This window comes from Periplaneta americana, chromosome 3 (assembly GCF_040183065.1).
Source record: "Periplaneta americana isolate PAMFEO1 chromosome 3, P.americana_PAMFEO1_priV1, whole genome shotgun sequence".
NCBI classification, from domain to species: Eukaryota; Metazoa; Arthropoda; class Insecta; order Blattodea; family Blattidae; genus Periplaneta; species Periplaneta americana.
Window position 1 is genome coordinate 45883651 of NC_091119.1, and position 14215 is coordinate 45897865.

The following is a 14215-nucleotide window of genomic DNA, read 5'->3' on the forward strand; positions in this document are numbered from 1 at the left end:
ATTTTTAATCATACACTTGTGCCTGTGACCTGCGGGAAAACAATTATTGTACTAGTTCTGAAACCGAATAAACCACCAAACCAACCTGACAGTTATTGTCCCATTTCACTTAGAAGCATCTCAGCAAAAATAGTCTGTACTCGACTTACCTGATACCTAGAAACTAAAACTCTTCTTTCCCAGGCACAAGCTGGATTCAGAAAATACTAGGTAACATCTTAACAAGAATCGGCAAAAGATACCTAGAGAAGAATAAAGTATATGTAGTATTTTTGGACCTAAAGAAGACTTTTGACAGAGTGGATTGGAATAAACTGATGGGGATCCTAAAGAAAATTGGTATGGATTGGGAAGAGAGAAGGCTGTTCAGTAATTTTTATATGGAATGATTCAAAGTCAGGATAGGAGAAGAAATGTCAAGAGAAATTAAAACAGGAAGTACATCAAGGATGCTCTTTATCACCTACACTGTTCAACATCTACTCGGAGAATTTAACGAAGAAAGAATTGTTTTCAGAACATGGGAGGAGTGATAAGAAGAAGAAGAATGAAGTGCGTAAGATTTGCTGATGATATGGCATTATTATCAGAAGAGGAGATGATACTAAGGGATATGCTATTGGAACTAAATGACAGCTGTGAGTAGTATGGGATGAAGATAAATGCAAGTAAGACGAAGACCATGGTCATAAGAAGAAAATAAAGAAGGTAAACTTGCGAATTCTAAATGAGGCAGTAAAGCAAGTGAACAGCTTCAAATATTTGGGGTGTACTATAAGCAGTGTCCTGCGCCGTGACGTCGCGGTCTAAGGCATCCTGCCTAGGACTCGCATTACAGAATGCACGCCGGTTCGATTCCTCATGGGGGAAGAAATTTTCTCATGTAATTTCGGCCAGTGTATGGGACCAGTGCCCACCCAGCATCGTGATGCACTTGGGAAGCTACGATAGGTAGCGAAATCCGGTTGCGAATACCAGCTGTAACAGCTGGGGGGATCATCGTGCTAACCACATGATACCTCCATTCTGGTTGGATGATCGTCCACCTCTGCTTCAGCCATGTGGGCGTGAGGCCAGCAGCCGGCTGGTCGGCCTAGGCCCTTCACGGGCTGTAGCGCCACGGATTATTATTATTACTATAAGCAGTAACATGAGCTGGTGCCAGGAAGTCAAAAGGAGAATAGCAATGGCGAAGAAAGCTTTTAATAGAAAAAGGAGCATCTTCTGCGGACCTCTGGAAAAAGAAGGAAGAGACTAGTGAATTGCTTTGTGTGGAGTGTGGCATTGTATGTGGCAGAAACATTTACATTACGACAAAGTGAAGAGAAGCGATTAGAAGCATTTGAAATGTGGATATGGAGAAGAATGGAACATGTGAAGTGGACAGATAGAATAAGAAATGAAGCTGTGTTGGAAAGAGTGGGTGAAGAAAGAATGATGTTAGTAATTGGTTGGGTCACTGACTGAGAAGAAACTGTCTACTGAAGGACGCATGGGACAGAAGAAGATATCAGATGATAGACGACATTAAGATATATGGATCATATGCGGAGACAATGAGGAAGGAAGAAAATAGGATGCAGGGTTTGCAATAAAAGACTTGCCCTGGGCAGAACCACCAAACAGTAAATAATACCAACACAATAACAAATATTGCACAATAATATTAACCATCGAGGGGCCATATTAGTTGCTGCTGCTGCCACTGCCACCACCACCTTGCCTTACATTCTCCCTGGCTATCCCTATGTGTTATTAGACAGTAATCTCGACATTTCCAGAATTTCAAATGCTGACGACGAAAAAAACCAAGCTGAACACAAACAACTGCCCAACTTTATTGAAGCTTACATTGTGTTCAAGAAGGTGAAGCCTTTTTCTACTTGCACAACATTGACACTAACAAGAAAGATCGAGATATGTTTTGAAAAGTCAAAAGGAGCTTTAGAAGAGGTTAGACTGAACTTTTTCCATTGCCAGTAATGAGACAAGAAATCTCATGGGGTGAGAAAGTTGTTCCTATTCACAGGGATTATTGCAAACAAACTAAATATGCTTCACTGTAACGAATCCAGTGAATAGGAACACCTCCTGATCTCAATCTTTGATCACCTGAAGACGAATTAAATTAAATTATGATTTAACGATGCTCGCAACTGCAGAGGTTATGTCAGTGTCTCCAGTGTGCTGGAATTTTTGTCCTGCAGAAGTTCTTTTAAATACCAGTAAATCTACTGACATGAGCCTGTCACATTTAAACACACTTAAATGCCATCAACCTCGGCCAGGATCGAACCTGCAACCTCGAGCATAGAAGGCCAGCGCTATACCAACTGTGCTACCTAGGGCGACCCTGAAGACGAAGATAGAGACAATTTTCGAAATATTGTGATTTTTTTCTTCATTACCAGCAATGGAAAAAGTCCAATCTACACCTTTTCTAAACAATTCACCACTGCTTTCTCCGTCATTTAGATCAAAATGCGTTACTTTTCTTTGAAACGCAAAGTTGCTAACAACAGACATCCATCATGGACTATATTTCGCAATAGTGTAATATTTTCTTCTTGTTTTATGAATCCAATTATTTAATACTATGGTTTGACAACATTTTCGTGCATTTTAATGTTTTTCCACAACCACTGCTTTGCTATAAGTATTGTTTTATCTTTCTAGTCACCTGAAGAACAACAGAAGTTCCACTATATTTATTTTCCTTGACTAGAATTAAAATGCAAATGAAAGATCAGATCTTAAGATTGGTAGTCTTTGTGAAGAGGGAACAAAGGAGGAGAACATTAAGACTTGACCAATTTAATGGAACAAAAAATAGTTTTGGTATTTATTAGCTTATTTCCTACATAAAGTTATATTAAAAAAGTATAATTTACACACGCATGCTTCCTTGGTTCAGTGGAAATGGAGATCATAAGAGCTGAACATTAGCCCCCATGAGATAGTTCTTCAGGTGTGCACGGTCTGTGTCTGTAAGTCCCGTGCTTAGGAGGGTGTTGAGGCGCCCAGGGTATGCCGCTGATAGTTGCTGCAGACTTTGAGCCAGGTGTAGTCTTGGATCTCCGAGACCTGTATAACAGAAACAGAGCATTGCCTTTATATACTGCACATGCTGGCTTGCTGTCTTGAAGGGGGAATCCCTTAGCTATAAAATGATGGCTGACGCAATGCATTCGGTTCGAATATTCTTCAGTCAGAAGAGTTGACTTGATTCATTCAGACCGTTTATACAGTACCAGTACATAAGTGAAATGATTGGTGATGCCAAAAGTGAAGTCAAGTGTTTATTCCCATTTGCAGCAATATGTTGCTGAATTTAGTGGAATTTTTACAAGTTACAGAACAATTTTATTGTGTCAAAAATGTGGGAAATCTGTAAATGTGGATCAGAGATCTCAAGTCTTGCAGCATTTAACAGGTAGTAAACATAGAATGATCACTTCATGTACAACCTCTAGAAAAGTGTTTTTTAGGTGAAACAGCTTCCTCTTTAACATATGCCATTTTCGAAAAGTTTTATGCAGATTTATGGAAAGCTTTTCTTTCATCTGATATTCCTTTATATAAATTGATAAGTCCAGAGCTTAGAAAGTTTCTTACAAAATACACAAATTTTGAAACACCAGAAGAATCAACATTAAGAAAAATGTATATTCCTGCGTATTATGAAAAAAGCCTAGGAAAGATCAGACCAGAATGTGAAAATAAAAAATATATGGGGAAGCACAGACCAATCACCAGGCTCTAGTGGTAGGAAAAAGAGAAACGGTGTGGTAGTGTGCAAGAAATTAATGAAATAGCTTCCAAGAGGTGTTTTCTATTAGCATGCAGAGAAATATCAGCATCAATCACAACAATGGCTTGCTTGTTCAATGAATCTCTGCAGTTGTTATGGCCGAATGGGGCCAAATTTTATAAATGATGTTTTACTCTTACTTACAGATGCTGCTTTGTTGTATGAAGAAGGCAGATAAGGCCTTTCTGTACACTTCCCAAACATTATACACATAACTTGTATAGTACACATGCTTTACACAGAGTATGTGAGCAGGTACATATCTTATATTCTGAAGTGGACAAATTAATTTCAAATGGCAAAAAAGTGTTCGTGAAAGCCTCAACAAGAATTGATTTGTTCAAAAAAGCCTAAAAATCCACTTCCACCTAGACCCTAGTTACTCGATGGGGGACAAGCAGTAGTGTATTATGCAGATAATTTTGAAAATTTTAAATCAGTGAAGATGAACTGAATAAGGATGATGCTTCATCAATTGAAATTTTTCAGAACTTACTCACGGACAGTTCATTAAAAAATTAATTATCTTACATATCTACAAGTTTGACTTTTTTATGTCACTATAAAGAAATTAGAAACATCAATCAACTTGTTGACTGAGGCAATTTATGAGGTGCATGGCACAGAAAAAAATTCACTCACTCAAAGGTCGCAATGTAGAACCTATTAGACAGAAATTTAAAAGTATATTTGAAAATAATTATGGATTTCATACTATGTGTAAAGTTGCCAAGTTTTGTAAGGGCAAGACGTCAGTGGAATTGAGAGTCTGTGTATCAATGACATTCCTTTGATGAAATATGCAAGACTAACTTCTTGTGACGTTGAACAGTCCTCCTCTCAGTATCATGCATTGTTCTGAGACAACCTACATCGGTTTGTGATGGAAAACTTGGAGAAAGTCTTTACAGTTCACTGCAACAGTGAGCTATTTGAATCCATCACTGTCTCAACATGATTGGTGAGTGATTTTGATAATACACACTTAAAATTTTGTACTACTGAAACAAAATAATTTTTATACATAGTTTCCACTTTTTTACTACATAAGAAAATTAATATTTTCAAGCTTTTAACACATAGAAATCTGTTTCCTAGTAAGAAGATACAATACGCGCAAAATATTAAAACAGCAATAGTGGAATAAAATTATCAACTCATAATTAAAAAAAAATAAATCAAGCAATTAGCGGGACTCTATAATACAACACAGTAACTTTTGATTCGTAGTCAAACATTAAACCACTGAACTATCACACACTTCGACTACAAGCCTTTGTCAATGTCCTTTTCATATGTATATGCAGCAGCTGGAAAGTTATTAAATCTATGTATTTGGAAGTTTCGTGAGTTATTTCATTATCTAAATTAGAAAAAGATAACAGCAGAACAGAATTAGGTTCTCAAAAGGCATGGAAGGAAAAAGAGTAAGTGGAATCATAAAGATAGAGTATGATGCAACATTTCAGTACAACTGTACTACTGGCTGCCATAAAGGTGTATTTAAGCAGGTCATGTCAATAGGCATTGTTCCATTTAAAAAAAAATGTATGTTGAGTAAAAAAGTACACTTTCTCATACTTATTAAAACCTGTGTATGGATTACAAATACGAGTCCTTGTCTATAATTGAACTCTGTGAAAACCGCACGTCAAAATCACCTTCCATTTCAGAAATATTTGCGGTGCAAGTTTTAAGTGACTCACCCTGTATAACTATATTGGTGAATCATGGTTACATTGAGACTTACGGAGTTTCAAACCCAAAGCAACTATATGCATTGTCTTCACAGCCATTCTATACACCAGATTTGCGGTGTTTCAACATAAAATGATGTGTTTAGGCTGCAACTTTCATTTTTTCACATAAAATAAAAATGACAAAATGAGTGATGGTTTTAAAAATAATCAATTCAATTACAGAACTACATATGATCATCTGACATTTCAAATTTTATTTTTATCACTAACTGCAATTGCAACTCCTGATAACGTAATTGGCACTTAACAGCTTTGTCACTATACCACAGTCTACTATACGAGGCCTGTCTAAAAAGTATCCGACCTTTAGCCAGAAAAAAATATTTCAAACACCTGATGGGGTTGGGACCCTAATCCCCTTCAAAGTAGGCCCCTTGTGCTTGCACACACTTAGCCCATCGATCCTTCCACTGCCGGAAACACCTCTGGAAGTCTTCTTTTGGAATGGTGTTCAGCTCCGTCGTCACGTTCCGCATTATCTCTTCTCTACTCTCAAAACGGGATCCTTTCAGTGGTGTCTTCAATTTTGGAAACAACCAGAAGTCGCAAGGAGCCAGGTCTGGAGAGTAGGGAGGTTGGCGAACGGTTGTAATTCCATGTTTGGCCAAGAAAGTGTGGATCAATTGGGATGAATGTGCGGGGGCGTTGTCGTGATGCAAGTGCCAGTTGTTCGCCGTCCACATGTCTGGTCTTTTGCGCCGAACTGCATCACGGAGTCGCCGGAGAACATCGTGATAGTACTCCTTTGTCACCGTTTGTCCTTCTGGTGCGTATTCGTGATGCACAATTCCACGGACATCAAAGAAAACAGTCAGCATCACCTTGATTTTGCTTCGCACCTGCTGCGCTTTCTTCGGCCTTGGAGACTCGGGATGCTTCCATTGCGACAACTGTCTTTTTGTTTCTGGGTCGTACCCGTACACCCATGACTCATCTCCAGTTATCACGATGTTCAGAAACCCAGGATCAGTGTTGGCGGTGTCCAGAAGGTCCTGTGCAACGTCACGACGGAGGTCTTTTTGTTTCGGGGACAACAACTTGGGCACGAATTTCGCAGCCACTCGGTTCATGTTCAAATCATCACGCAAAATTGCATGTGCAGAATCTTTACTCACTCCAATCTCTTCGGCAATCTCCCGCACGGTCAAACGACGATCTGCCATCACCAAATTTCGCACCCTCTCAACAACGGCTCCACTCCGAACAGTTTGGGGCCTGCCACAATGCTGCTCACTCTCCGCTGATGTGCGGCCATCTTTGAGTCGGTTGAACCACTCCATAATTTGTGTTACACCCATCGCATCTTCCCCAAACACCTGCTGAATCTTACGAATTGTTTGACTTTGAGAATCACCAAGCTTTAGACAAAATTTGATGCAGTATCTTTGCTCAATTCGTTCAGTCATCTTGCGAGAAAACTAAATCCGACAAACACTTAGAACAGCACCTTACTTGGCGACCACCAGCCAGTGACTGGCACAAGCGAATGCGGTGAAAAAATTCAAGCATGCGCATTACGGTTCCTCCTTCCACCGTGCACAGTGGCGCCGCCTTAGAATCACTACTTTGCGCGGGAAAATTTAAGGTCGGATACTTTTTAGACAGGCCTCGTATACAATCACGAAGCTTGAGGTGATTTTTAGCAAATCTCGCGATAAAGCGCTCCAAGCGGTTAGCAACTAGAAACAATAGACTGTCCATGGTCGACTTTGGATTTAGAGTGGACTGAGTCGTATCACAGTCTAGTATATACAGTCGCGAAGCTTGGGGTGATTTTTTGCATTTCTCGCGATAGTTGCTAGCCGCTTGGAGCGCTGTGTGTACTAGGAACAATAGACTGTGTCACTACCATCGTGATCTAATACAGGCCGTAAGGCAGACCATGTGACTTGCTTAACCCAATCACGAAGGGCGGCGTTTCAACCATATAAATTAATTGGAATGCATAAAAAGTAACATATATTTCCCTAAAATGTAGTGTAATTGCATTAATACAATTTAAAACAATGATTAGGAGACACTTCAGACATAATTCCTTGCGAGTTAAGGTGTAATATTATTTTTGGTGTGAAAATTACGTTGTTCGTATGTGTAATACTTGCCTCTATTTCGATTAAATATTGCGAAATTATTGTACATTCATTTATGCATGATTCAATAATTTTCAGTTGCACCGCACGAATATTTGGACATGTTGAAATTATAGGTTATGTTTACTGTCCCAGTTGCCCCTTTCTGTCTAATTTTAGTGGTCTCCAATGCCCTGCCATTCATATGGAAATATTATAGGTTATGTTTACTATGATAAATTTTCTGTCTTTATCAAGGAAGGTAGATGTGCTAAATTGAAATCACAATATAAATTCTTTTTTATTAAACCTCAAAATAGCTTCCATTCTAAACTTAAAATGTTGATGCGAAAAGATTATGTTAACAAGTAAAATTCTCTTCACATTAAAATAACACAGTTTTGTAATTATTTCTGCAACATATTATGCAACAAGAAGTAAAGGGAAGTTATGGACATATTACACTAAATAAAACTTAGCTATGATACGCAATAAAGTTATTATATTATAATTCACTAAGCTCTATACACTGAAATAGAAAACCCGAACATATATTACGGCAGATCGAAAAGGCATTGACTGTGCCCTATTTCGCATTGTTGTGTAAACTGTGAAATGTTCGTTATCGATTGTAATAACTGTAAATGGCTAAAATACAATAATTTGAGTAATAATATGGGACAAGGAAATGCACGTTGCACTATAAATTCTAAGAAGAAGAGGTCAGAGTTATCCTTTCGAAAGATCCAGGAAGGTGAGTTTATAAAATATAATATATACTTTATGAAAATAATATATAAATCTTATGTATTTCGTATTTCAATAGTGGAAGGAAGGTGTTAATTTTTCAAAAGAACACGATATCGAAAGCACAATACATTTTAAGGTCTGCTAGGGAAAGAGTCTGTGATGAGGCGATAGTAGCGATCCTGGTGGCTAGCAACAATCTATGGATGCATATTTCAACTGTCTATGTTTGCATATTTAGTAAGTTTTGAGCTTCGCAACTGTATATACTAAACTGTGACTATACTGTGACAAAACAATCTCGATATAATTTGGAGTCTTAACACGTACTTCTCTAAGAGCGTATAGCATCAACAGTTTAAAATCTGTGTGTAACTTCACACACAAGGAAACCTACCTTGAAGAGGGTCATGGTCTAACTTGTTTGCAAAGGCCAACTGGGAGTAAGCTGCTTGGTAACCTGGTGTGTCCTCCACCTCAATGAAGTGGTCATCTGGCAGAGTCGACTCATCCTCAGGCAATTCAAACAGACCAATAAGAGCCTGGAGCAGAGGAGCCCTGAAACATCCAACTCAAAGTTCACATGCCACGTCTGTTTTCTTAAAGGTGAGAGAAGAAGGAAGTGATGGTTTACTGTACATCAGCCGAAAGAAAAGTTCTGTGAAGGTTCATTATTATTGGGGAGTGTGAAGGTACTTCGATTTTTCTGTTTCTTTGAATGTGTATAAAGATGAAAGTAGAAAAAAAACTTAATAGAAGTTGTTTCTTTTTAAAAATAATATTCAAAGATACCTTACACGATCTAGATTTTCATTTGAAAATTCAAAGTGTGTGTATATCTAACGACTACCCACTTCACTTGCGTGATTTGGGTTTCACATACTGCGGATAGATGGCAGGACTGTGACTCATTTTCAAGTTGCACACCACTTCGGTGGGCTATGTTACGCATGATGTGTATCTGTGAAGAGTGAGTATTAGGGTGAGTGTATGTGTAAGTGTTCGTGTAAGTACAGTGTAGGGAATGGGTGAGGATGATGAAGGCGAGGAAGGGAGACAGGACAACCCAGTGCCGGCACATAACCTACTACCGTTGAATAGCACCAAGGGGGCCGCCAGGCTTAACATCCCCATCTGACGGATGAATCACTATCAACAGTAACATATGCCTTCTCTTCATATGCACTGCGGAGAGATTTGAGATTTAATACAGGCATATTGGTACACAATTCAGTGATTAGAAGTTGTGCACCGCCATCTCTCCTAGATTCAAGGTAGAAATTTTACATGAAAATTTCGGGGAGTCGAACCGGGCTGGCTAGTCTGGAGGCAGACGTGAACCTGATTACTTCTACTTCCAGTTTGTCTCGAAAAATGGAAATACCACCAATCAATTTCCTTTTTATGAATTTTTTTTGCGAACACCCAGTGTCATGGAGTTTTCAAGAAAAGGAGGTGATATAAGTGCTTTGAAGTACCTTGCATAAATTCAAAGAAAATAGCAGATGCCCTGGCAAAAAGAGATGCAACAATAATATAGAAACAAAGCCAGGTATTTCCTTTCCATTCTATAAAACAAATCATCCACAACAAATTAAATTTAATACGGTAAAAAGAGACAGAGGACAAAATTTAAGGAAAATCATGGAAAATAATATAAGAAATCCTGAAAGAATTCCACAAGCACCACGATAATCTCCTGTAGCTTTCCTTAGATTGGTGATAGGCCATTACTGTTTATCAAACTCCTGGGTTTTTTCCAACTTCAAAACAAATATCGGGTGATCCATATCAAATTCTCAATCTCATCTCACTATAATCAATTCCACTAATTCTAGATAATCTCACAGTTAATGAAATGTCATAAAATAAGTGAATTGAAAAACACCTTGATTATGAATTCATTCATTTAGTGTTCTGGCCCAAGGGCAGATTTTTCACTGCAAACCCAGATTTCTCCAATCTTTTCTATTTTCTGCCTTCCTTTTCGTTTCCTCATTTCCATATAACTTAATGTCGTCTAATATCTGGTATCTTCTTCTACCCCGAACTGTTCTCCCATTCACCATTCCTTCCAGTGCATTCTTCAGTAGGCAGTTTCTTCTCAGCCAGTGATCCAACCAATTCCTTTTCCTCTTTCTGATCAGTTTCAACATCATTCTTTCTTCACTCACTCTTTCCAACACAGCTTCATTTCTTACTCTCTCTGTCCACTTCAAATGTTCCATTCTTCTCCATATCCACATTTCAAATGCTTCTATTTGCTTCTCTTCACTCTGTCGTAATGTCCATATTTCTGCCCCATATAATGCCACACTCCATACAAAGCTGTTTTAATTACTACTATTACAATTATGTTTTGACATAGCCTACTCAACGTAAAATAACATTTATCCATGACCATAACGAAAAACATGCCTTTACTAAATACTTTTGCGTTTGTAAAGTAGGCTTTTATTCAACATTACTAATTTATTCCACTAGTGAGATAAAGACTTTACCTCACAGTTTGAACTTTATCTCACAGTTCATTAGTATTTTCCTAGTACCTGGGTACACACGTATACTTTTCCATTCAACTATTACTCAAGAAGTTAATATATTAGTTACTAGATGTCACCTCTACTTCTTTATTACCATTTCTTAAATATGTGTGTATGTATCTAATGCTCTGGATTTAACAATGAAGTCATTTCTTAAATATACATACACTCAATTTCCCTCTCTTTTCTCTATCTACTACGTCGTAATTTGTACATTGCATCCACATCTAATATGTTTTTTTTTTTTTTTTTGTAATAATTTACCTTTTGGGATGCGAGGAGACTTGAACCTGCAAAGTTGGGTTTATAGGATTTTAAAAGAACACGCGTTAGTCAACTGAGCTAAATAGACACGATGATAAATTAAGTTTTAATATTCCTCTTATGTTTACAGAAGTAAAATGTGAAATTATTTTAATCACATTAGTCCCGTGAAATCTTCTAAATAATCCCTGAAACTTCAAAAAGACGAAAATACACGTTTAAAATGAAAAAAATATATATTAAAATTATATAATTAATTATAATTTGTTATTTATCCAACGCTTTAGATACCATTCTTCACTAATCATGGCCTCCTACATCATGACCTACCTAGTACACATATCGATTCTAAAATCCATGCCATGATATGTGATTATATGAGGACTTATTTTCAACATATTTTCTTTTATAAAACAGAATTTTTCGTTATGGTCATGGATAAAATTACGTATGGTACTTGTGAGTGTGATCTTTATTGCACTCGTGTAATTTAAGCATGAGGCTGATGCCTCGTGCTTAAATCTTTCCACTCGCGCAATAAAGATGCACTTACCTCACAAGTACCATAAATAACTATTTTCAAGCATACACATTTTTATTCCATCCAATCACGTAGTGCATTTACACCCAGCTTATCTGTCAACCTCTACCGACATCAGGAATTTCATGTGAGATGTACTGTATCTATGACAATATTTGTAGGGAAGTGAAGAATGCTTACCACAGGTTTGCGTAGGAACCATCCATCATTTCTTTCGTATCACAGAGAAGTTTCGTGATTCCTACTGCTGCTATTTTACGCTCCACATTGCCAGATATTTTCTGCACATCCGGAATGATAACTTTCTCCAACACTTTTCCAAACATTCTGGCAACAAGACAGAAAACATTATTGTATTTACAGTTTATCATTTGTTGCATGTTAAGACTAAAACAAAAATAAATCTTTTTCACAATAATCTGCAGTAACAAATACAAGCTGATGCCTTAACTGTAAGAAACAATGTAAAGGTCACTTAAAAAACACACACACAATATAGGATTATGCTATTTTGATATAATAATATATTTATATGTAACTTTTATCCCAAATGCATTAGATTTATATTCTATATTGATATTATCAAATGTATAATGTATAGAATGTTGAGCTTGGTTTGTACATATTATCTCATTGTGGATAGATGCTTATTTGTTACATTCAACAAAATGTCCTATGTTAACGATTAGAGGGGGTCACAAAGTAACTCATATGATCATTACAGAAGACATTAAAGATACGTTTTTGGTGAATCATGACAAACGATCATCATTTATTGATGTGTTTCATTATATTTTTAAGTTTTGAATCATAAAAGTAAAAAATTTGAAGGTTTAGCACTTTTTCAACTTTCTTGAATTAATAACAGATCAAATGGGACAATTCACTTCATCATAGGTGCTATAGTTTTCTTATAATTTTGAGTAAACAATGATAATTAGATAAGATAAGATTAAGATAGATTAAATAGATAGGACTGATCAGTCCACTTATTCAGGAACAGAATTATTTTAAGTGCCGCAAATTTACGACATAAGAATACACAGCTTTATTTTCCTTATGGAAGAAACCAAGCTAACGATTTTTATCATCCTTAAAGACTTATCATCCTAGGTAACTTTGAACCCATGATCCATGGATACAGTCCACACCTGAGGAGTAACGGTCAATGTGTCTGGCCACGAAACCAGGTGGCCCGGGTTCGAATCCCAGTCGGGACAAGTTCCCTGGGTGAGGTTTTTTCCAGGGTTTTCCCTCAATCCAATACAAGCAAATGCTGGGTAACTTTCGGTACTGGACCCTGGACTCATTTCATCGGCATTATCACCTTCATTTCATTCAGATGCTAAATAACCTGAGATGTTGATACAGCGTCGTTAAATAACCCAATACAATCCATGGATACAGTAGCAACTAGACAAATGAGCACAACGAGGGAATGAGGATGATGTTCAATAAGAGAGAATAATAAAACTACAGTTGTGTTGCTATTTTTATTGGGTTGGGAAAATAATTTTACCAGGATATCCCATATTGATATTTAGAAATAATTTGTAACATTTTTTTGCGTCAAATATTGCATGAAAAGAGTTTATGAGGAGAAACAGTAAAACGAAAAAATCTATCTGTGAGCACTTACTCAGGCTGTATACTGTCGAGCATTGCTATAAGGTTACTGGCTCCGTATTTGATGGCATACAAGGTGAAGAAGACAATCAAGCCTCTCACGAACTTTGTTGTCCTGGATGATGACAAACGATGGAACAGCAGCACAAACACTTGCCTCATATATGGTGACAGGTTGTTGCTGATAACAAAAAAATTACAGCACACAACATTATTTTAGAGTCAGCAGTTTTCTAAGTCTAGTATTAAAACTTGATAAAGAAATCCATTTTACATTAAAAATTCATTTCTCTATTATGCCCCAGCAAGGATTATGTGCATGAATTTTTATTATTCCAAAACTTTCAGTTTTTTTATTTACTTATTTATCCAGTGTTCAAAATAGTAGTTTAGAAGTTCGAATATACTTTCTAAGAGCAAGTTTGACTGTTTGCCAGAAAAATAAACTTACACATATAAAACATAATCCTTCTACTCTTCATCTTTCACAGTCTCTGCAGTTCATCTCTGGAACTCTCTACCACATGTCAGAGACTGTCGGACATTGTCTAGTTTCAAAAATAAATTAAAATTGCACTTTTTCAATTCAGATTCCTTTCAATTATAAGCCCTTTTCTCTGCGATAGTTTTGTAAAAATATATATATTTCTTTTTCTTCCTTTTCCTTTTTTGTTCTCTTGATCACCAGATTAATTTATTATCATACACTTTTGATTGTGAATTTTATTTAATTTTCGTATTTCTTTTCTTTTTTATTATTATTTTATTACATTCCATTTTGTTATATTCTTCCTTATATTTTCCATATTAACTCTTTGTACTAAATGAGTTGCTTTTACTATATTCCAATGTAT

The 14215-nt window shown here is 36.8% G+C and overlaps 1 protein-coding gene across 4 annotated transcripts in view; it reads right to left on the reverse strand.

Annotated features, from left to right (window-relative positions):
- Positions 1-2813: 2813 nt before the first annotated feature.
- The window catches only part of Cse1 (chromosome segregation 1), a 57757-nt gene continuing 46355 nt past the window's right edge, over positions 2814-14215 (reverse strand). For all 4 annotated transcript variants that reach the window (XM_069820463.1, XM_069820462.1, XM_069820461.1 and 1 more), the window contains exons 18-21: positions 13375-13542; positions 11916-12062; positions 8785-8945; positions 2814-3084 (exon numbers count right to left, since the gene is read on the reverse strand). In XM_069820463.1, the coding sequence (XP_069676564.1) occupies positions 2927-3084; positions 8785-8945; positions 11916-12062; positions 13375-13542 (634 nt within the window). In that variant the 3' untranslated portion in view covers positions 2814-2926. The remainder of the gene's footprint in view (positions 3085-8784; positions 8946-11915; positions 12063-13374; positions 13543-14215) is intronic.